Source organism: Helianthus annuus, chromosome 15 (assembly GCF_002127325.2).
Source record: "Helianthus annuus cultivar XRQ/B chromosome 15, HanXRQr2.0-SUNRISE, whole genome shotgun sequence".
Lineage (NCBI taxonomy): Eukaryota > Viridiplantae > Streptophyta > Magnoliopsida > Asterales > Asteraceae > Helianthus > Helianthus annuus.
This window is the reverse complement of record NC_035447.2, coordinates 52,174,868-52,199,509: the sequence shown is the minus strand read 5'-3', so window position 1 is coordinate 52,199,509 and position 24,642 is coordinate 52,174,868. Positions and strand designations below refer to the sequence as shown.

General features: G+C 35.7%; 1 protein-coding gene and 1 pseudogene across 1 annotated transcript; both read left to right on the top strand.

Moving 5' to 3' along the window:
* The first annotated feature begins 466 nt into the window (after positions 1 to 466).
* LOC110913700 lies at positions 467 to 1,249 on the top strand (annotated as a pseudogene).
* Positions 1,250 to 13,199: 11,950 nt separating this feature from the next.
* Positions 13,200 to 13,982, top strand: LOC110913701 (agamous-like MADS-box protein AGL80). Its single transcript, XM_022158522.2, has one exon. It carries the CDS (start codon positions 13,200 to 13,202, stop codon positions 13,980 to 13,982), a length of 783 nt encoding a protein of 260 aa, XP_022014214.1.
* Positions 13,983 to 24,642: the final 10,660 nt, after the last annotated feature.

Sequence of the window (24,642 nt, the reverse complement as noted above, 5' to 3'; positions counted from 1 at the left end):
TTTTCTTTCTAACTTTCTTTTATCTTTTTTATTTTCGTTTTTCAACAGAATGAATTCCCGTGAGATTCTTCTATATAAATGGCTTGTGACAAACAATTCAACTTTTAACTCATTTTAATACGTCAAAGCTCTTTGTAGAGTATAGTAGTTGTGGCGATATGCTCATGCTACAATCAACAAAGTTCATCTCGTGATTTTGGAAAAAAAAAAAAAACACAATCAAATAGATGTAATCATATTAATTGGTATATAATTAATTCCTTGTTATAACTCTATATACATAGAAAATCAATGAATTAATAGTTTTCCTAAAAAACGTCATATAGAAAACACTTTTAATGCTAGAGTTATGTCATATATGTCACCTGTAGTGTATATATAGCAATGCCCAGTTGCAACAAAGAAACTCCACCATACAACTTCCATAATTCCTCTAAGTATTTGCTTGTTTGGCATTAGTGTTGCCATGACAAGGAAGAAAGTGAAGCTTGCTTTCATAATGAATGACTCAGCAAGGAAAGCAACCTACAAGAAAAGGAAGAAGGGTTTGATGAAGAAGGTGAATGAGTTGAGCACATTATGTGGCATTGATGCATGTGTCATAATATATAGCCCATATGAAGCTTAACCTGAGGTGTGGCCGAATAACATCGGTGTCCAACGCGTGCTAGCCCAGTTCAAAAGGATGCCAGAGATGGAGCAAAGCAAGAAAATGGTGAATCAAGAGAGCTTCATCAAGCAAAGGATCACCAAAGCAAATGACCAACTCAAGAAGCAGATCAAGGAAAATAGGGAGAAGGAGATGACTGAGGTTATGAACCAATGCTTGACCGGAAAAGGGACGATAGCAAACTTGATCCTGCCGGATTTGAATGATCTAGGTGGGTTGGTGGACCAAACCATAAAAGACATTTCTAGGAGGATTGAGTCCCTAAAGAAAGACACCACGGGTAAAGGCGTAGCCGTGACACCGGAGTCAGTTCCACCTAGAGCACATGTAAGTGTTGGCGATCATGCTTCGAGTAGTAATAATGAAATGATGATGAGAGGACATGTGTTGCAAGCATGGGAGAAAAGACCTATGGTTGATCCTAATATGAGTGGTATGGGTGGGATGCAAAAGACTCAATGGTTCACAGATTGGATGAACAATCCATCTGAACAAAATATGGGTCTTGGTCCCGTGTATGAGATAGCTCCGTTTGTTGACAACCCGAATCTGATGTGGCCAAACCATTATTTTCCATGAAAGTAAAGCTATTTTCCTATTTTGGGTGCATTTTTCTCTATGGACATTCATTGTGTTTCTTTTTACTTTCCTTAAAATGTTGGTTTGTTTAGTATCTTATAAAAATTATGTTATTTGAAGATCTACTTGAATGTTCTACCAATGTGATTTCTTCATGATATTAGTTGTGTCCCCATGTGTATAGTAGTTTAAAGTCTGCTTTTTATTTAAATTTCAAACTTGAAATATACTATCAAATAAAATCGTGTTTATGTCACATTAGTGAAAGAAATAAACTAGAGATTTATAAAAAAGGATGTAACATTATTATTGTGAAATCTCTTTCAAAAGAAACGTTACATATATTTAATTTATTTGGTATCATAAATCACTATAAACTTATAAGGTCATGTTTTGATTAAGATAATCTTCAAGATATTTGTATTAAATAGTGATCATTAAAAACTAAAAAGCTAGGTTTGGATTTTACTTGCTATGAAACAACATGGTATAACCCGATAACACGATCTAATCTTCAATTAAGTAATAAGAACATAGCAAATAGTAAATGCTCATCGAGCTTACATAAGTTATATCATGTGCGTTAAGCATAGTTTAAAGATAAGATATATTTCTATAGGAGCGTAATTACATGTATAGAATTGCATGATTTAACATGCTTTAGTCATGACTGATAGCCGACTTGGATCATATTGGTTTAGTACATCAGCTAGAAAACGAACAAAAAAGAATGAAAAATATGTAGGTTATGATCAAAAGTTTGAGGCTTTTTTATTTAATATTAAAACATGGAAATAAACGTACGATATACCGATTACATCAAACCCTATTTCTATAAAACCAGACCTAACATATTTAGACTCAAAAAATTTTTTAAATAAACTCAACACTTACCCTAACTATAAGATATATCATGAAAAAATTATAACATAACATTATAGGATAATATGATAACATTATAACAACATAACATGGTAAAAATATAACAGGATAACACAATTTAATCTTCAATTAAGTAATAAGAAGTTAAGAACATAGCAAATACTAAAGAAATGCACACCGAGCTTTACATATATTATATCAAGGGCGCTACGCATGCTTTTAAAGATAAGATTTATTTCTATAGTAGCGTAATTACATGTATAGAATTGCATGACTTAACATGCTTTAGTCACGATTGATGACCGACTTGGATCATATTGGTTTAACAAATCAACTAGAAAACAAACAAAAACGAGAATGAAAGATATGTAGGTTATCATCAAAAGTTTGAGGCTTTTTTTTATTTAACATTAAAACATGGAAATAAACGTACAATATATCATTACATCAAACTCTATTTATATAAAATCAATCAAAATAAACTCGATACTTACCCTAACTATAAGATATATCATGATAAAATTCTAACAACATAACATTATAGGATAATATGAAAACATTATAACAACATAACATGGTAAAAATATAACATCATAACACGATTTAATCTTCAATTAAGTAATGAGCACATAACAAATACTAAAGAAATACACATCGAGCTTACATAAATTATATCATGTGCGCTACACATACTTATAAAGATAAGATTATAGTAGTAATATTACATGTATAGAATTGCATGACTAAACATGCCTTAGTCATGATTGATGGCCGACTTGGATCATATTGGTTTAGCACATCAGGTAGAAAAGAAAACGAACAAAAAAGAGAATGAAAAATATGTAGGTTATTATCAAAAGTTTGAGGCTTTTTATTAAATATTAAAACATGGAAATAAACGTACGATATACCGATTACATCAAACCCTATTTATATAAAACCAAACCTAACATATTTAGACTAAAAAATCAATTCAAATAAACTCGATACTTATCCTAACTATAAGATATATCATGACAAAATTATAACAACATAACATTATAGGATAATATCATAACATTATAACAACATAAGATGGTAAAATTTTAACACGATAACACGATTTAATCTTCAATTAAGTAATGAGAACATAGCAAATATTAAAGAAATACACATCGAGCTTACATAAATTATATCATGTGCACTACGCATTGTGACAACCCGAGATATCAAAGTCCTTTCTATACGCATCACTTGTCTCACGATCCTGTTTTGATTACCATTTGTTTCATGTGGTGTCTTGTATGGTATATTTGTATGGTTTGTATATCCTAGTGCTTGACTTTGTGCTTTGTGAATGGTTAGTATTGGTATTGTATGGTTAAGGTTATGCATTGAACCTTCATAAACGACAAACAGCAATATTTCGTCGACACCCATCATTGTTTGACGGTACATGTGTTTCGTCGAAGGAGATTTGTCAAAGTGCAGACTGTCGGCCCAATCCCTCTAAGCCCAAACCAAACCGAGTCCGACTTCAGTTATCAATGTCACTTATATTGTTCTTGGCCCATGTATGTTAGCCCAAACCTTTACCAAATCCAAACCGAACCCAACTCATTCCTTCCCTTATGTACGGGTATACATGATGTGTGTAAACTTGGCACAATGGAAAACCCTAAAACTACCTCCTAGACACACAAACGACGGGAGCTTTGAGGATTCAGCAAGCCCCTTCGAAGCCACCCATCCTCCTGTTCTAGCGCATCTCCAACGACCTTTGGTTAGTGATTATACTCATTCTGATGTTGTTAATTACCCTCGATTGCATGCGGTTTATTTAGTGTTGAAACAATAATCATGGTAGCTATGTGATAATAGGAATTATGTGTACGAATTGTAATGTATGATACTGTTGATGAGTTTGTTTTGATGATTAATTGATTTATTATGGAAGTGAAGACACACAAATGTTGGCAAACAGTAAATCGATGAACTAGGGTGTTTGTGTGATGTAACTGATAAATCTAATATGATCAGAGTTAGTATTAATGATTGACGAATAATGATCCAATCATTATGATGAACGTATGTATGATAAGTTCTGAATGATGTGCTCGATGTGTTAGACAGTGATTAGGGTTTTGTCTTGTGATCACAATCTAATAACTATTTCCGATGAAACATAGGGAGTCATATGTAGCCGACGAATCATGGAGTTTCGCCACCCACATTTTCACGACGAAACATAGTGTTTCGTCACCAGATCTTTCGCCATGAGGGACCTCGACGAAAGAGGGTGATGTTTCAAATATAACTTATTATATTAACTGTTGTGTGTACACATGATTCTGTAATAGCCTAGAGGTTCTAACAAGAACTTCGATTTGTATAATGATGAGCATGGGTAAACCTAACTGTGAAATAATAAAGATGATCATTTGTGTTTTAAACAATAAAGATGATGAAGATTTCCGAATGTAGAGGTTTGTCTTAATACACTATGTGATTTGTGATGAAAAACTGTGAATCTAAAAAGGATTGAAGATGTGTTTTAATGACAGTGTACAACTGAATATGCATAGCGTACAACCTGAATGATATGTGAATTGAAATTGTGCATTAAATGATGTTGTCCTTTTCTGTTGATTCAAGAGAACATGATGATTATGTTATAATAAAAATCGCACACTCATGAGTAATTTAATCGTACTACTCAACACTCACAAATGAATAAAGGATTCAAGTCGGTTTATTGGGTCAACTACACACAACTAGCATTAGGAAGCTGATATTATTATTTTTGAAACTTAGTGGAAATATCATGATCTGTTTTATGACACGTACTATTTATGTGCTACATGATTGAATACGAGTCTACATGACTGTAGGTCCCGTTTTTCCGGTGGATCGATAACGAAAACCTTTCCTTGTTTATCACAAACACGGTAACGGGTGCGGAATCCCCGTGACGGTGCAAACCAAACACAGTTAATAGGAACGCGCGTAACCAAAAGATTCAATATCTATTGATTAGGGATGAGAACGATACAAACATATACAAACAATGTTTACAGACTCTCTCAAAGTCTCACAGCTCTCATCTCACATGTCCAATTTTCACACAGAAACTATGAGAGGTATTTATACTAAACAGACACAGACAATGACAAAACAGAAAAGGACTCGGCGAAACACCTTTGGGCCAGAGATTGGGCCTGAAGAAGCCCAACAGGCGACGAAACAGGGCTGGACCATTGACAAAGTTGACGAAACACATGTGTTTCGTCATTTGCTTTACAAAATTCACAAAGTCAACAAATTCCACTGCATGACATCACAGTGATGATGTCATGGTGATGTGTCACCTGGGATTTGTCCGCGGCTCTCCGTGCTTCGCGTGTCGAACTCTGGGGCGCACGAGGGAGGAATGTCGTGACGTCGGGCTTGAGCCGGACCTAACCGTGTCGAAACCAAGTCGAACCGAGCCGAGTCGAACCGAGCCGAGTCGCGTCCACACAAAGTGTATCAACAAACTCCCCCTTGGAATATAGTTTCCATAATGAGAACAACCGCTTGGAATATAGTTTCCATAAACAAACGACACATGTGTGATCATTTTACAATCAACTACCGACCGACAACAGTTTGAAAGTTTGGAAAATGATCAATTTTAATCCTTTAACTTTCAAAACTTGTTAACTTCGAACATTTATGAAGATGCAATTGTTTTCCGGCTTAAAATCAGGATTTTGGGTACGATAGACTCGAGTTCCAACATCGGTCAATCACAAATAAACTAGAAGCAAAATCTTTTTGGCTTTTATAAAGTTTATATTAAAACACACCTAAAATCTATTTGAAATTTTTCATTTTTCAAATGTAAAGAAGGAAAACAATAAATAAATATATACAAAGATGCAGAAACTGAAAACAGTAAATAAATTTTTACAGACATTCTTTTTGCGAGTTTCGAGGGTAAGAGAATCATATCTGTATACAGTCACGCCAAAACGCTCTTGTTGTTCAATTAGTTCACATTAAGATAAGCATCCTATAACGATTATCGGTATTGTTGTCCACATAAGCTCAACTTATCAGAAACTTTGAGTTGGAGTCAAAGTCTTAGTCAGAAACTTTGAGTTCGTTGGTCAACAGTTCAAAGCCATCGGTTAAAAGGGTTTATAATAAAGAATTCTTGTTATCAAAATCTAATTTGAATGACGAACCACTCAAAGTGGCATATACTTTGAATGATTCAGACAGATTATATTCTGATGAGGAATTTCCAATAAGAGGTGTTAAAACTGAAATGATTAAAAAGGTTTTCAAATTAATAGAAATCAATATTTCTGAAATAAAAGATGTAAATCTTAATGAAAAACCTAAAAAATACACTTCAAGAGTTCAACAAAGACTAAACAAGAAAAAGGGTTACAGTTCTGGTTCTGATTTTCAACAGAAACCAAACCATAACGGTAATTTCAAAAAGAAAGGTCTTGGTTTTGATGTAGAAAATCATAAAAATATAAAAAACTTTAAACCAAAAACAAAATTTGTTTCAGGAACAAGTTCGGAGGAAGAAGAAAAGAGTTCATTCTGGAAACAATCGAACAAAGAATTCCTTGCAAAAAGGCAAGAAGGAATGAAGAATGGAGTTTATCAGAGGAAGGAAACAAGAACCTGTTTTCGATGTCAAGAAATTGGTCACATTGGAACTGTCCATTGGCTACCAAAATTAAACAGGAAGTTGTTTCTAAACTAAAAGAAAAAGTTGTTGATAAAACTGAACCACCAACTGAAAAATTCAAAGTTTTCAAAAACTCAACATATGAAGTTGGTGAATGTTCAAACAGGTTTTACAAGAGAAGGGTGAATCTTGACAACCAAAAGTGGGTTGTTAAGAAATCTGATGTGAAATTTGGCGATGAATCTGATTCCACAAAGTCAGAGGAGCCACAAATTGTTTCAAAAGAAGAAAACTCAGTTCCTCTAATGGATGATGTGAACTTTCCACCATTGAGGACTGAAAATTTTAAACAAAAAGTTGGGAAAGTTGAGATTTCAAATCAATTCTATTCTGAAAAGAAAGAATTTGATGTTGAAAAAACATTTAATGGGAATGTGAAAAAAGATTTTTGGAAAAATTGTTGAGGGAAAGGCCACAGGGGTAAAAGATTTTTACTAAGAAAAAAGAAATGTTGGAACCCCAGGTGAAGTCGAGAAGGTCACACCCAAAGCTGGTCAGGCTTGGGTGTCTGTATTCTTCACTTAAAATCCTGACTTGCCAGAACTCCCAGGTTGGTAATTGGGGAGTAGGAATCGGCATCTTTCTTGAGAAATTCACAGGTTGGTAACTGTGATATTTGGATCTACAAGGGGTTAATCAGGGACATTAAGTTGTACTTGATTATTTACAAGTGGTATTGTCTTGAAATTGTCATATCTTATTCTACAGGTGGTATGGTTAATTGAACAAAGTGATGAATGAATCCCCAATTCTACAAGTGGTAAAATCAACAAAACTTATTTTCCGGAAAAACCATTTTGATTAAAACAAACTTAAGTGTTTTGAAATCATAATGGGAAAATGGTTTGTTGTAAGGGGGAGTTCTGATTGTTTATGTCAAAGGAATGGCAAATTGAAGCAATTCACAACAGTTGTCACTTTATTGTACCGTTTATTTTCAATTTTCTTTTAAATGTTTTTGAATTTTAGGGGGAGTAAGAAATTTCAGAAAATCCAAAAACATTAGAAAATTTGAAAAATCCAAAAACATGATAAAATGAAAAAAGAGTTTTGTTGTGCAAAAGAGGAAATGATAGTACATCAGTGGACTATCACAGCACGCTAAAGAATTGTAAAGTCAAAAATGTGATAAACGGTCTCACTGTGGATGTGTCAGTAGGTTTTTATACATTCAGTAGATTGTTATTAAGATATAAACATAAATATCAAATACTTACTTATATCGTGGGGGACATTTCTCGAATATATGGGTAACCCCCGAAATCTTGTTTGAAAGATTTTCTATTTCTGACATACTAGGTCTTTGTGCGTGGTGATATCTGGCCAGGACTTCTGATTTTGCGGGAGCAATAGCCTAGTCCTCGTATAATGCTTTGCAAAAGCTTTAATCTTAAGCCAGCCCTCAGTACAAAAAATGATGAAACATGGAAAAATGCTAATCATGTGCTGTTGAAAAAAAGATCCCCAAACGGGACACACCTAAAGTCGAACCGTCCTCTCTTTGTACGAACGGAAGTTCTAGCCTGAGCTCTCACGGTCTCGCATTACCCGTTACAGATATCATTAGTGTACATTCACCTGTAAGACTGAATATAGAAGTCTCGATACGGGAGTATATTCTGAGGTGGGTTACGCGAATAAGTTTAATTACTTAAGACATTAATCTCATATCTCGAAACAGTTAAACTTTGTGTGAAAATTTAAGTGGATCAGTATACTGACAATCTAGGTGAATTGTTTAAAACTTAAAATGTTTAAAGCTTAATGGTGTTAGTGATTTGTCTCAAAAACTGATATGATCCTCTTACACAAACTCACAAAAATATTGTCTATAAATATTTCTTTCCTGCATCTTGTTAAAAACAAAATTTCAAAAAGATTTTAGTGTGTTTTAGCATAAATTTTTGAAAAATCCAAAAAGATTTTTGACAACTGATGTTGGAAAGCTGATTTTCAAAATTCGAAGTGCTAAACATGATGGACATTTTGTGAGGGGGAGTCTGTGAATAATGAGAAAAGATTTTGAATGTTTTGTCTACAAGTGATCATCAGAAGCTTTTAAATATTAAATCATTCTATTTCTACATGTGGTTCATCAGAGTCTAAAATTGTAAAATTATTTCTTGATTGATTGTTGTCCGCAAGTCGTATATAAATTTGTGAAATTTATTGTGTGGTAGAGATGTGTGTAGGATAGCCTGTTCTTGATCCTGAACAGAAGATGAGCTAGGCTTCGATTCTGATCCTGTGAAAGCCAGACCATGATCCCGAGCACGAGTCAAGGGGGAGTCTGTTAACAAAGGGGAATTTGAAGAATGTAGAGCCAAGTTTAGATCCTGGCGTTCACGCTAGCTGATGATGCTGATGAACTTAAGGAATCAAGAGATCTGATTAAAAGAATTAGAGTGAGGAAAGAGCCAGGTCGAGATCCTGGAGATGAAGAGAAGAGAGAGATTGAGGATGCTTTCAATTGTTAGATATTTCGGAGGAGTTCGAGAAGACTGATAAAGACTGAAGATTGCAGACTCGACACCGAAGACTTCGTCAACATCCGAGGGGGAGTCTGTTGGTGCATCCGTCTGTCGACTTCGTCTTGTATCGAGTCTTGTATTGTATTAGATAGATCAGGGCACGTTTTACGAGAAATTAGGTTTTTGGGGTATTTCGCACGAAATAGCAAACTGCTATTTCGCACGAAATCAGTTCTTGGTATTTCGCACGAAATCACTGATTTCGCATGAAAGTGATTTCGTGTGAACCTGTTCGTGCGAAATAGGCCGGCCTATAAATAGGTGCCTTGTGATTTCGTTTGTAGTAGTTCCAACTTTCCGGTTTCAGTAACGAATTGCTGCCGAAGTGTCTACTCGCTGTAAAACTTTGTCAAATCAATCAAAAAGACAAATAAAGTGAATTGCAAGCTGTTTCGAACTCGATACGTTAGTTTCCGCCTCCCGTATTGAGAAGAACGCCTCTGATCGACTCGTTTCGGGTCAGAAAACGATCCTACATCCTACACTTGATACGGTTCGTCGGACGGACGTGATTTCTTGTTTCGGATGCCGTAGCGAGTGCGGAATCCAAGCTACGACACAAACCGAGTGAGAGAATGTAATACACACTAAGATTCACCGCTTAACGATTCCGTGTATTCAAATCAACAAAGTTTCGGTACAATATATTCGACAAATACAACGCACACCGGAACTCTCTCTCTCTCTCTACACTCTCTATCTAGCTCATTCAAGCTCTCTATTTAGAAAAAGAGCTTATGCTGGTATTTATACTCAAACCAGCAAAGTTACATCGAAACATAACACATATCCAAAACACATCGAAATACTTCTACTTCTAACGACTAGAAAATAGGGTTTTTGCTACCACATTTTTGGTCGCAAAATGGTGGCAATTACCTTTTTGTCACCGTTTAGCCACCAAAAACTCGGTAAGAAAAAGCACACGTGTCAAATTCTCTATTGCCACATATTTGCGACCATTTAGTTTTTTGGTACAGATTTGCTACCGTTAGTTTGTCTCATTTTTGCTACCGCTTTTTACCACCGTTTTGCTACCTTTTTTTGTTGCTACCATTTGTCGTCACCATTTTGCTACCCTATTTGTCATCATTTTGCTACCGTTTGCCACTGTTTTGTTACTCTTTTTGCCATTTAATACCTATTTATATGCTCCTATTTCTATGCTATTTATATTCTTTGAAAACTAAAAAAATGTAACCATTTATAACCTTTCAAAATCATAACAAACATCCAATGATCCACATAATAAACATCCAAATGAAAATATCCATTAAGCCAAATTAAAACATTTAAACCCGAACATTCAAACTAAAAATGTTTATAGTTACTTCGAACCGAAGTTAACATCGCCTCAATGTTCGTCATCCTAACGAGCATGGCTTCTTTCTCCGCTTTATCTTTTTCCATTTAAGTCATTACCTCAGCTATAATTCCATTGAATCTTTAATTTCTTTAAATTTCTTCCAAAGCTCCAATAATATACAAGTTGAGATGCAGCACTATGATCTAAATAATAAAGAATGGCAATCATATTGTGGCTGGCTGGAACAAAAGCTCCAGTAATATACATAAGTGGAACGTTAACATATCTTGCAAGAAATATGATACTAGTAACATAAGAAAAAACCCAAGTTCCTATTCATGATTATAAGAACTAAAAATCACCTTTGCAATGGTCCAATTTGTGTAAGCACCAGGAGACCATGGATTTCGACTAAAAAGTTGCATGTATGACCACCCTTACTGGGACACCATAATCCGCAATAAATCCCCTTAGCCACCCTTAAAACAAGAATCACATGTCAACAAATGGATTAACTTTGTTGACATCAATAGCTAACATTAGACCAAAATACCCAGTACGGTACGGTTCGGTACCTTGCTACTTCGATTGAGCGGTAGAAGATGTAGAATTCAAGGAGTTTCCGCTTCGATTGAGTTCTTCGATATCGAATAAAAAGTATTAAGTTTTTCTATTAATCAAAGTGATTGATCGGAGAGATTGATAATAGCAAATGTTGTTGATCGGAGCGGAGCGATTGGCCGGAGTGATTGATCGAAGCGATTGATCGAAGCGATTCATCAGCTGCAGTACAAAATTAGGATTGAATGAGCAGGGCACAAAAATTAGGGTTTCATTGTGAGAGGTGCTGTCAATTTGTTATTACATGGTCAATAAATTGCTAAATTTATTTGTTATTTACGTGGTCGATAAGTTGCTAAATTTGCTACTGTTCGTTTTAGTAGCAAATTTTAGTGGCAATTGCCTAATTTTGTAGTAGTGGAAATACACTTCTCGAAATAGACATGGCATGTGAATATATCGAATTGGACCTGATATAATCGAAATAGACCACTCGATCCATATATCATTCACCTATTTTGATGTCAAGGCACATGGCCTATTTCGATGTCATGGCCCAATTTCTATTTCGATGTATATGCTTATGTATATTTAATGAAATAGGCATGAATAGATCACCATGACATCACGCTGATGTCATGGCAACTCTTTTGATCGCATGTCGTGGTGTTTTGTGTGTCGATGTTCTAGGCGCATGATAGAGGAATGTCGCTACGCCGCTCTAGAACCGAACCGAATCGAACTTAGCCATATCCACACAAAAGTGCATCAACATTGTCTCTCTCTCTGGTCTCTACCGTGTGCTTTTTCTGTTTCTTGTTGATACAAAACAAACCAATCAAGAAAGATTTTATAAAAATACATGGCTAAAATGGAAGGTGGGCGTGTGGCATGTGTAAGGCTGACTCAACGGTAAAAGAACGTTATAGCCTCACAAGCTAAGATTACAACTCACAGCAACTTAAATCACCAATAAAGCCAATAGTTACCCAAGATACAACAAAAATCATGGGACACAAAAGAAAAATTTTCTATCGCTATGTTTCGATTTATATGTTCGGGTCGTGTCAAACAATAATAACTCCACATAAAACTAAATAATCTTCGTTCATTCAAAGGACTACTCGTTTTCACATAAACTTGGTAGGGATAGAAAATTTTTAGGCAATATAATTGGCGGGGCGGACATATATAATTTTAAAAATTCAGGACGAAAAATCGGAAATATTACACTACTAACCTAAATATTGGCGGGGACAGGTGCACCCTCTTGCAGCTTAAGAGGTCCGCCCCTGCATGGTATGTTAACAAACTCGATTTAACGTTCTCATTAGTATATACTCCCAAACTCAAGGCTTACTATATATGCTCTCCTAATGTCGCTAGTAAATGCTTTATATTTCACCTAGCACATTTAATTACACGATCGTGATATTGATTATGATACCTATTATACCTATTTTTCCCATAATAGATTATTTTCTTTCTAACTTTCTTTTATCTTTTTTATTTTCGTTTTTCAACAGAATGAATTCCCGTGAGATTCTTCTATATAAATGGCTTGTGACAAAACAATTCAACTTTTAACTCATTTTAATACGTCAAAGCTCTTTGTAGAGTATAGTAGTTGTGGCGATATGCTCATGCTACAATCAACAAAGTTCATCTCGTGATTTTGGAAAAAAAAAACACAATCAAATAGATGTAATCATATTAATTGTTATATAATTAATTCCTTGTTATAACTCTATATACATAGAAAATCAATGAATTAATAGTTTTCCTAAAAAACGTCATATAGAAAACATTTTTAATGCTAGAGTTATGTCATATATGTCACCTGTAGTGTATATATAGCAATGCCCAGTTGCAACAAAGAAACTCCACCATACAACTTCCATAATTCCTCTAAGTATTTGCTTGTTTGGCATTAGTGTTGCCATGACAAGGAAGAAAGTGAAGCTTGCTTTCATAATGAATGACTCAGCAAGGAAAGCAACCTACAAGAAAAGGAAGAAGGGTTTAATGAAGAAGGTGAATGAGTTGAGCACATTATGTGGCATTGATGCATGTGCCATAATATATAGCCCATATGAAGCTCAACCTGAGGTGTGGCCGAATAACATCGGTGTCCAACGCGTGCTAGCCCAGTTCAAAAGGATGCCAGAGATGGAGCAAAGCAAGAAAATGGTGAATCAAGAGAGCTTCATCAAGCAAAGGATCACCAAAGCAAATGACCAACTCAAGAAGCAGATCAAGGAAAATAGGGAGAAGGAGATGACTGAGGTTATGTACCAATGCTTGACCGGAAAAGGGACGATAGCAAACTTGATCCTGCCAGATTTGAATGATCTAGGTGGGTTGGTGGACCAAACCATAAAAGACATTTCTAGGAGGATTGAGTCCCTAAAGAAAGACACCACGGGTAAAGGCGTAGCCGTGACACCGGAGTCAGTTCCACCTAGAGCACATGGAAGTGTTGGCGATCATGCTTCGAGTAGTAATAATGAAATGATGATGAGAGGACATGTGCTGCAGGCATGGGAGAAAATACCTATGGTTGATCCTAATATGAGTGGTATGGGTGGGATGCAAAAGACTCAATGGTTCACAGATTGGATGAACAATCCATCTGAACAAAATATGGGTCTTGGTCCCGGGTATGAGATGGCTCCGTTTGTTGACAACCCGAATCTGATGTGGCCAAACCATTATTTTCCATGAAAGTAAAGCTATTTTCCTATTTTGGGTGCATTTTTCTCTATGGACTTTCATTGTGTTTCTTTTTACTTTCCCTAAAATGTTGGTTTCTGTTTAGTATCTTATAAAAATTATGTTATTTGAAGATCTACTTGAATGTTCTACCAATGTGATTTCTTCATGATATTAGTTGTGTCCCCATGTGTATAGTAGTTTAAAGTCTGCTTTTTATTTAAATTTCAAACTTGAAATATACTATCAAATAAAATCGCGTTTATGTCACATTAGTGAAAGAAATAAACTAGAGATTTATAAAAAAGGATGTAACATTATTATTGTGAAATCTCTTTCAAAAGAAACGTTACATATATTTAATTTATTTGGTATCATAAATCACTATAAACTTATAAGGTCATGTTTTGATTAAGATAATCTTCAAGATATTTGTATTAAATAGTGATCATTAAAAACTAAAAAGCTAGGTTTGGATTTTACTTGCTATGAAACAACATGGTATAACCCGATAACACGATTTAATCTTCAATTAAGTAATAAGAACGTAGCAAATAGTAAATGCTCATCGAGCTTACATAAGTTATATCATGTGCGTTACGCATAGTTTTAAAGATAAGATTTATTTCTATAGGAGCGTAATTACATGTATAGAATTGCATGATTTAACATGCTTTAGTCATGACTGATAGCCGACTTGGATCATATTGGTTTAGTACATCAGCTAGAAAACGAACAAAAAAGAATGAAAAATATGTAGGTTATGATCAAAAGTTTGAGGCTTTTTTATTTAATATTAAAACATGGAAATAAACGTACGATATACCGATTACATCAAACCCTATTTCTATAAAACCAGACCTAACATATTTAGACTCAAAAAAAAATTTAAATAAACTCAACACTTACCCTAACTATAAGATATATCATGAAAAAATTATAACATAACTTTATAGGATAATATGATAACATTATAACAACATAACATGGTAAAAATATAACAGGATAACACAATTTAATCTTCAATTAAGTAATAAGAAGTTAAGAACATAGTAAATACTAACGAAATGCACACCGAGCTTTACATATATTATATCAAGGGCGCTACGCATGCTTTTAAAGATAAGATTTATTTCTATAGTAGCGTAATTACATGTATAGAATTGCATGACTTAACATGCTTTAGTCACGATTGATGACCGACTTGGATCATATTGGTTTAACAAATCAACTAGAAAATAAACAAAAACGAGAATGAAAGATATGTAGGTTATCATCAAAAGTTTGAGGCTTTTTTATTTAACATTAAAACATGGAAATAAACGTACAATATATCATTACATCAAACTCTATTTATATAAAATCAATCTAAATAAACTCGATACTTACCCTAACTATAAGATATATCATGATAAAATTATAACAACATAACATTATAGGATAATATGATAACATTATAACAACATAACATGGAAAAAATATAACATCATAACACGATTTAATCTTCAATTAAGTAAGGAGCACATAACAAATACTAAAGAAATACACATCGAGCTTACATAAATTATATCATGTGCGCTACACATACTTATAAAGATAAGATTATAGTAGCATAATTACATGTATAGAATTGCATGACTAAACATGCCTTAGTCATGATTGATGGCCGACTTGGATCATATTGGTTTAGCACATCAGGTAGAAAAGAAAACGAACAAAAAAGAGAATGAAAAATATGTAGGTTATTATTAAAAGTTTGAGGCTTTTTATTAAATATTAAAACATGGAAATAAATGTACGATATACCGATTACATCAAACCCTATTTATATAAAACCTAACATATTTAGACTAAAAAATCAATTCAAATAAACTCGATACTTATCCTAACTATAAGATATATCATGACAAAATTATAACAACATAACATTATAGGATAATATCATAACCTTATAACAACATAAGATGGTAAAATTTTAACACGATAACACGATTTAATCTTCAATTAAGTAATGAGAACATCGCAAATCTTAAAGAAATACACATCGAGCTTACATAAATTATATCATGTGCACTACGCATTGTGACAACCGGAGATATCAAAGTCCTTTCTATACGCATCACTTGTCTCACGATCCTGTTTTGATTACCATTTGTTTCATGTGGTGTCTTGTATGGTATATTTGTATGGTTCGTATATCCTAGTGCTTGACTTTGTGCTATGTGAATGGTTAGTATTGGTATTGTATGGTTAAGGTTATGCACTGAACCTTCATAAACGACAAACAACAATATTTCGTCGACACCCATCATTGTTTGACGGTACATGTGTTTCGTCGAAGGAGATTTGTCAAAGTGCAGACTGTCGGCCCAATCCCTCTAAGCCCAAACCAAACCGAGTCCGACTTCAGTTATCAATGTCACTTATATTGTTCTTGGCCCATGTATGTTAGCCCAAACCTTTACCAAATCCAAACCGAACCCAACCTATTCCTTCCCTTATGTACAGGTATACATGATGTGTGTCAACTTGGCACAATGGAAAACCCTAAAACTACCTCCTAGACACACAAACGACGGGAGCTTTGAGGATTCAGCAAGCCCCTTCGAAGCCACCCATCCTCCTGTTCTAGCGCATCTCCAACGACCTTTATGTTAGTGATTATACTCATTCTGATGTTGTTAATTACCCTCGATTGCATGCGGTCTATTTAGGGTTGAAACAATAATCATGGTAGCTATGTGATAATAGGAATTATGTGTACAAATTGTAATGTATGATACTGTTGATGAGTTCGTTTTGATGATTAATTGATTTATTATGGAAGTGAAGACACACAAATGTTGGCAAACAGTAAATCGATGAACTAGTGTGTTTGTGTGATGTAACTGATAAATCTAATATGATCAGAGTTAGTATTAATGATTGACGAATAATGATCCGATAATTATGATGAACGTATGTATGATAAGTTCTGAATTATGTGCTCGATGTGTTAGACAGTGATTAGGGTTTTGTCTTGTGATCACAGTCTGGTAACTGTTTCCGACGAAACATATGGAGTCATATGTAGCCGACGAAACATGGAGTTTCGCCACCCACATTTCCACGACAAAACATAGTGTTTCGTCACCAGATCTTTCGCCATGAGGGACCTCGACGAAAGAGGGTGATGTTTCAAATATAACTTGTTATATTAACTGTTGTGTGTACGCATGATTCTGTAATAGCCTAGAGGTTCTAACAAGAACTTCGATTTGTATAATGATGAGCATGGGTAAACCTAACTGTGAAATAATAAAGATGATCATTTGTGTTTTAAACAATAAAGATGTTGAAGATTTCCGAATGTAGAGGTTTGTCTTAATACACTATGTGATTTGTGATGAACAACTATGAATCTAAAAAGGATTGAAGATGTGTTTTAATGACAGTGTACAACTGAATATACATAGCGTACAACCTGAATGATATGTGAATTGAAATTGTGCATTAAATGATGTTGTCCTTTTCTGTTGATTCAAGAGAACATGATGATTATGTTATAATAAAAATCGCACACTCATGAGTAATTTAATGGTACTACTGTACACTCACAAATGAATAAAGGATTCAAGTCGGTTTATTGGGTCAACTACACACAACTAGCATTAGGAAGCTGATATTATTATTTATGAAATTTAGTGGAAATATCATGATCTGTTTTATGACACGTACTATTTATGTGCTACATGATTGAATACGAGTCTACATGACTGTAGGTCCCGTTTTTCCGGTGGATCGATAACGAAAACCTTTCCTTGTTTATCACAAACACGGTAACGGGTGCGTAATCCCCGTGATGGTGCAAACCAAACACAGTTAATAGGAACGCGCGTAACCAAAAGATTCAATATCTATTGATTAGGGATGAGAACGATACAAACATATACAAACAATGTTTACAGACTCTCTCAAAGTCTCACAGCTCTCGTCTCACATGTCCAATTTTTCACACAGAAACTATGAGAGGTATTTATACTAAACAGACACAGACAATGACGAAACAGAAAAGGACTCGGCGAAACACCTTTGGGCCAGAGATTGGGCCTGAAGAAGCCCAACAGGCGACGAAACAGGGCTGGACCATTGACAAAGTTGACGAATCACATGTGTTTCGTCATTTGCTTTACAAAATTCACAAAGTCAACAAATTCCACTACATGACATCATCATGACATCACAGTGATGATGTCATGGTGATGTGTCACCTGGGATTTGTCCGCGGCTCTCCGTGCTTCGCGTGTCGAACTCTGGGGCGCACGACGGAGGAATGTCGTGACGTCGGGCTTGAGCCGGACCTAACCGTGTCGAAACCAAGTCGAACCGAGCCGAGTCGCGTCCACACAAAGTGTATCAACAAACTCCCCCTTGGAATATAGTTTCCGTAATGAGAACAACCGCTTGGAATATAGTTTCAATAAACAAACGACACATGTGTGATCATTTTACAATCAACTACCGACCGACAACAGTTTGAAAGTTTGGAAAATGATCAATTTTAATCCTTTAACTTTCAAAACTTGTTAACTTCGAACATTTATGAAGATGCAATTGTTTTCCAGCTTAAAATCAGGATTTTGGGTAGGATAGACTCGAGTTCCAACATCGGTCAATCACAAATAAACTAGAAGCAAAATCTTTTTGGCTTTTATAAAGTTTATATTAAAACACACCTAAAATCTTTTTGAAATTTTTCATTTTTCAAATGTAAAGACGGAAAACAATAAATAAATATATACAAAGATGCAGAAACTGAAAACAGTAAATAAATATTTACAGACATTCTTTTTGCGAGTTTCGAGGGTAAGAGAATCATATCGCTATACAGTCACGCCAAAACACTCTTGTTGTTCAATTAGTTCACATTAAGATAAGTATCCTATAACGATTATCGGTATTGTTGTCCACATAAGCTCAACTTATCAGATGTAATCATGGCGAGGGGATACGATTAGTGTATGATTTATACTTACCGACCGGTGTTCATCTACACACGACACATTCCCGTATCAAGGTATGCACGAGAGTTCATCTTACCGGTGAGTATACCGATTATTATCTGTTTGACCGTATAAAAGAATGTGAGAAACTCACTTATTTTGTTTGAAAACAAGCCCTGTATGATAGAATCACTTATTGATGAGGAACTTGATTTTCAGATGCATGAAGGGCACAGGAGCAAGTCCGTGAGCACGTCAGTACTTTCGTACAGCAGAGAGACGAACTTGACTCCCGGATGAATGTGATATATTATCACTTATTTGAGGGACATGTGATTGTTGATCACTTATTGAGTTCGTATGCAATATTGAGTTCGAAGAAATGTACACTGCACGTTAATCTTGTTGATTTTGAACTTCAGACGTGCTGCAGGTGCGTACATTTTGATTGAATCTATCCCGGGGACCCGATTAAAGCCATTAACAATCAAACTTTGGAATGATTTGCATTTTGTCGAAGCTTTTCAATCTCTTCAATAGACAACTCTGTTTCCCCTTTCTTTTTCTCTCCATCAAAGGCAACAATTTCTTCTGTCGCCTATCTTGTGCAAGGATGCTCCACTATCAACAATCTTACGACTATCGAAAGTTCATCCTGGAACATCCTACACACTCACTCAGAGATTAGTTGGAGAGGGGGACCCAAGCCTTCATAGACTTGGGTTGCCCCTGAGAATCAAGAAATGTAATTTCAATTTCCTGATGATTTTCAAACACAGCATCTCCCCCTGAACTATCACCCGTCTTAGGTTTCCAAGTTTGTTTTTGTTTACCAGATTGAGTTTTGTAAACAGATTTTGAAACTTCTGGTTTTAATGGTTGTGAAGAACTTGGTTTCCTTTTAACAGTTTCTACTTCAGATTTTAAGGCCTTTCCGATCACCTTCACATTTTTACGTCGTTGTTTTGTTTCTTGTTCTTTAATAGTGTGTTTATCATGTTTTGGAGAAACAGGACGACGTTGTGAGTGACCTTGTTCAGAGGGGGCTCTTTCAACAAAATTTGGTTTGGGAGAGTTTGTGCAGTCTTTAATGATGTGCCCAAACTTCCCACATTTGAAACAAGTTCTCCTTCCAACAAACTTAGGAGAATCTGATCGACGACCTGACGTAGAAGTTGTAGACCCAGAGGTACTAGCTTCACACCCGTTTGTGTGTTGGGTGTAATTGTTATCACTATTACGTTTCAAAATGTTGACTTTTTGTACAAAAACGGTATTTGTTTTATTTTCAAAAGTCTCCACTTTATCAGTACCTTTGGAGGCCACAAACTTAACGTCTTTTGTTTTCTTCTTGTAACGAGCTCCTTTTGAATCAACCTTAGTCTTTAGCTTTGGAGCTTGTTGTTGTTGTTTACCCTTAAAAGCAATTGGTTGTTGCTTTGTCGGTGATTTCTGTTTTCCAAATTGTTTTCTGATTTCAGCCTTTGGAATTGGATCACATTGAGTTACAGTAACTCTCGGGATCGTCTTTCCCAAAAACTTGCTTGTGTTATCTTCAAAAACTTTATCAATCAAAGATGGATTGACATTTTTAATTGGAAAATCTTTGTCAGAATAGATTTTATCATCACCAACAAAAGTGTATAGCAAATTCACACTCTCAGACTCTTGTGAGGAAGTGGACATGGACTCGACCGAACAGTCTTAGCAGGTTTTGCGGGAGGATCACATAGAATGTATTTCTCGAGAGGTATGTCCTCTTCTTTGATAACCACATCAGACTGGGCTGAGTTAGTATCATCGGATTCATCATCTGAAGAATCAACATCCTCAATAATGACTCGAGGATCCTGATTCTGTTCAGTAGCTACAAATGTATCTGCTGACGCATCCGAATCTGATGATACTTCCTTCTTGTATCCAAATCCGGTCGCAAATTCCTCAATGTCTAAAGGAATAGATGGTTCAAAATGAGTTCTATTCTCCTCATCAGGCAGTGCATCGTAATTGTGTCTAACAGGTGGTGGACATTTCTTATATCCAATGCATGTGACATCTCTTTTCTCTTTCTGAACATCAATGATGTGATCCAACACATAGCTAGAGCTTAAATAGCTGTCTAACTTGAGTCGGATCGCCTCACTTTCAGTTTTAACACAAGCCGTTTCTTTTTGCATTAACTCGAGCCTACTGATGTAAAGGTTTATTTCAGTTTGTTTTCTTGAAACCATTTTCATTAGCTCGGTCTTATCTTTTTTTAATGTTTCGATTACCGATTTAAACTCCTTTTAATGGTTTTCATAAAACATGTTGGCTTCTGTGCATTTAGAAAGATCCACGATCAACTTTTGGTTGTGGATAAATGTCACATCATACTTGTTTTGCAAAGCCTCATGTTTGCTTTGCAAATCACACCACTTATTATCTAGAGAAACATGTTTGTTTAGCAAGTCAAACAAGTTAGCATTTAAAGCATCATGTTTGATTTGCAACTCAGACATATTAGCATCTAAATCAGCACATTTAACATTTAAGATAGCACAATTATCACAATTAACAACAGTTGGTTCATCGACACATACCTGACTGGAATCACTCTCGGATGTTGACTCATTTGCCTCATAATCAACAACCTCCCTTGTTGATTCACATTCAGATCCATCCTCGCTTGAACTTGAACTTGAAGTTGAAATATCTTCAACTGAAGTTGAAACGTCTTCATCTGAACTACTGTCATGTTCGGAACTGTCATTATTTCCCGAGGATTCACCATTGCTGGCATCTTTGACAATTTTAGCATAAAACGCCATTTTTGTTTGACTACAGTTCCTTGGATCAAGAGATGATGGTGCTACAGTAGAATGATGGCACTGTAAAGCAACTGGTGGTAATGGATTTCCATACAAGTCTGTTGTTCTTTCTGGTTAGGGAACTGATTGTATTGGATTTCCATATAAATCGGTTGCTAAGTCCTTTCTCGTATACGTTTTATTTGATGGTGTGGGAGACTCGGCCCATGAGGGAGATAAACGCGTGTTTATATACTTGCTCTCTGCAGTTGACGGGGTACCCCACCAACTCGGATTCATTTTGGATGTCTATTGATGAAAACTGAACGGGACTCGATGAAACTGTTGTTGTCGACGAAACACTTGACTAAAATCCAAAGTCGACGAAACTGAATGATGATTGATGTCGACGAACTGAATGAATATTTGGGTTCGGAGAAACTGGATTCTTATTTCTGGTCGACGAAACGAAACACTTTTGTTTTGTTTAATCGACGAAACAGATTTAAGTGTTAAGCGACGAAACAGTTAGGCTGAATGAAGATCGACGAAACAGGAAAGTTGAAGGTCCGACGAAACTGGTTGATCTTAATATCGACGAAACTGACTTGATGAATCAAACGACGAAACAGCTTGTTTGTTTGTGATGATCGACGAAACTAGATTTATTATTTTGAATTGGCGAAACCCTTGAGGAGACAACTGATCGACGAAATTCCTTTGTGTTATTGGCGACGAAACACAATTCTGAATAATGTATGACGAAACTGGATTCTTTTTGGGCTTCTGATCGACGAAACCGCCCAATTCAATTTGAAGCCCAATTTATAATGTGATGAATGACAAAACCTGAATGAATGATAAATCTGGGGGACGAAACTCTTGGATTGACGAAACCAATTTATAATGTAATGAACGACGAAACCGATTTGTCTATAATGTTCGACGAAACTAGGATATTGATTTAAATAATGGAGCCGAAACTTTTGACAAAACAACAATCGATGAAACCTGAATTTAATTAATGATATGTGACTTTGTCTCTTATGTTTTTTTTTAGTCAATAAAAAGATAATGGCAGAGAGTTGGTGAGGATATGGTGAGATATTTCAAACAATACTTATCCTCACTGACACATGACACTCATTTTTCAACTCTACCATGCTTTTTGAAAACACAATTTTTTTATTTTAAAAACAACAAACAACTTGAACATACACTTTGTTAAAGATCAAAAAGTGGAAAATGTGAAGAACACTTTGAATTTCTGATGAACAAACAATGAAGGTTTGAAGATTCCGGCCACTAACGAATTTTCCGAAACCCGAATTCGCTTAAAACTTTCACTAAAAACCCGGTTTAACATGTACACATTCAAACAAACAAGGTTTTTGAACAAACTTTTAGCAAAACAACAAGATAAACACTGATTTTAGTGACTTTTTCCAGAAAATATATAAATTTTTAAAGAACAAAATCTGAAAAATCACCAAAAACCACTTGTTAAAAACCCAAACTTGTTTGGTTCTAAACAAGGATTAGAGCCAAAGCTCTGATACCAATTGTAGGTCCCGTTTTTCCGGTGGATCGATAACGAAAACCTTTCCTTGTTAATCACAAACACAGTAAGGAGTGCGGAATCCCCGTGACGGTGCAAACCAAACACAGTTAATAGGAACGCGCGTAACCAAAAGATTCAATATCTATTGATTAGGGATGAGAACGATACAAACATATACAAACAATGTTTATAGACTCTCTCAAAGTCTCACAGCTCTCGTCTCACATGTCCAATTTTCACACAGAAACTATGAGAGGTATTTATACTAAACAGACACAGACAATGACGAAACAGAAAAGGACTCGGCGAAACACCTTTGGGCTAGAGATTGGGCATGAAGAAGCCCAACCGGCGATGAAACAGGGCTGGACCATTGACAAAGTTGACGAAACACATGTGTTTCGTCATTTGCTTTACAAAATTCACAAAGTCAACAAATTCGACTACATGACATCATCATGACATCACAGTGATGATGTCATGGTGATGTGTCACCTGGGATTTGTCCGCGGCTCTCCGTGCTTCGCGTGTCGAACTCTGGGGCGCACGATGGAGGAATGTCGTGACGTCGGGCTTAAGCCGGACCTAACCGTGTCGAAACCAAGTCGAACTGAGCCGAGTCGAACCGAGCCGAGTCGAACCGAGCCGAGTCGCGTCCACACAAAGTGTATCAACAATGACATTATTTGGTACACGCCTAGTTAGATATGGCTATTATAATAGGACGTGATTGACTAAAGTGTTTTAACAAGTAAATTGTCTGCCGAGCAAACCGAGGTGACTTCACTGCTCTTTTTTAAGCATGCGTCCCGGTGGTTTGGGAAATCTGGTAAATGTTCCGGAAAGGAATGCTGGGTAAAATGTTAAACTGGGATGTTGGTTATTAAACTCAGTATCTATCATATAAGACCCCTTACATCTACCGTGTTGCTGGGAAGGCAACGAGGTATTTAGTTGATAGCGCTATTAGGTTTGGCACCCTCACACCGACCGGAATGGACGGGCGTGAACTATTTACCTTGACCACTTGACCAATGCTTTGATAGAGGCATTGGGGTTTGGGCAAACACATCTAGTAGCCACATACGGTAATCGAGTTAATAACATCATCAAAACAAATCGTTGAACAGTTTTACACACATATCTGGTAACTAAACGCGTTAACAAAACTTTGAACTCACCAGCGTCGTCTGACACACTTGTCTGCATGCTTGCAGGTCTATAGGCTTATATCATTTGGAACTTGCTGTCTGGGAGGCTGGAGTGGTCATGGGTCGAGATACATGGAATCTCAATACAAGCTTAATGGTTTATGTACACATGGTTTACGAAACGCTTAA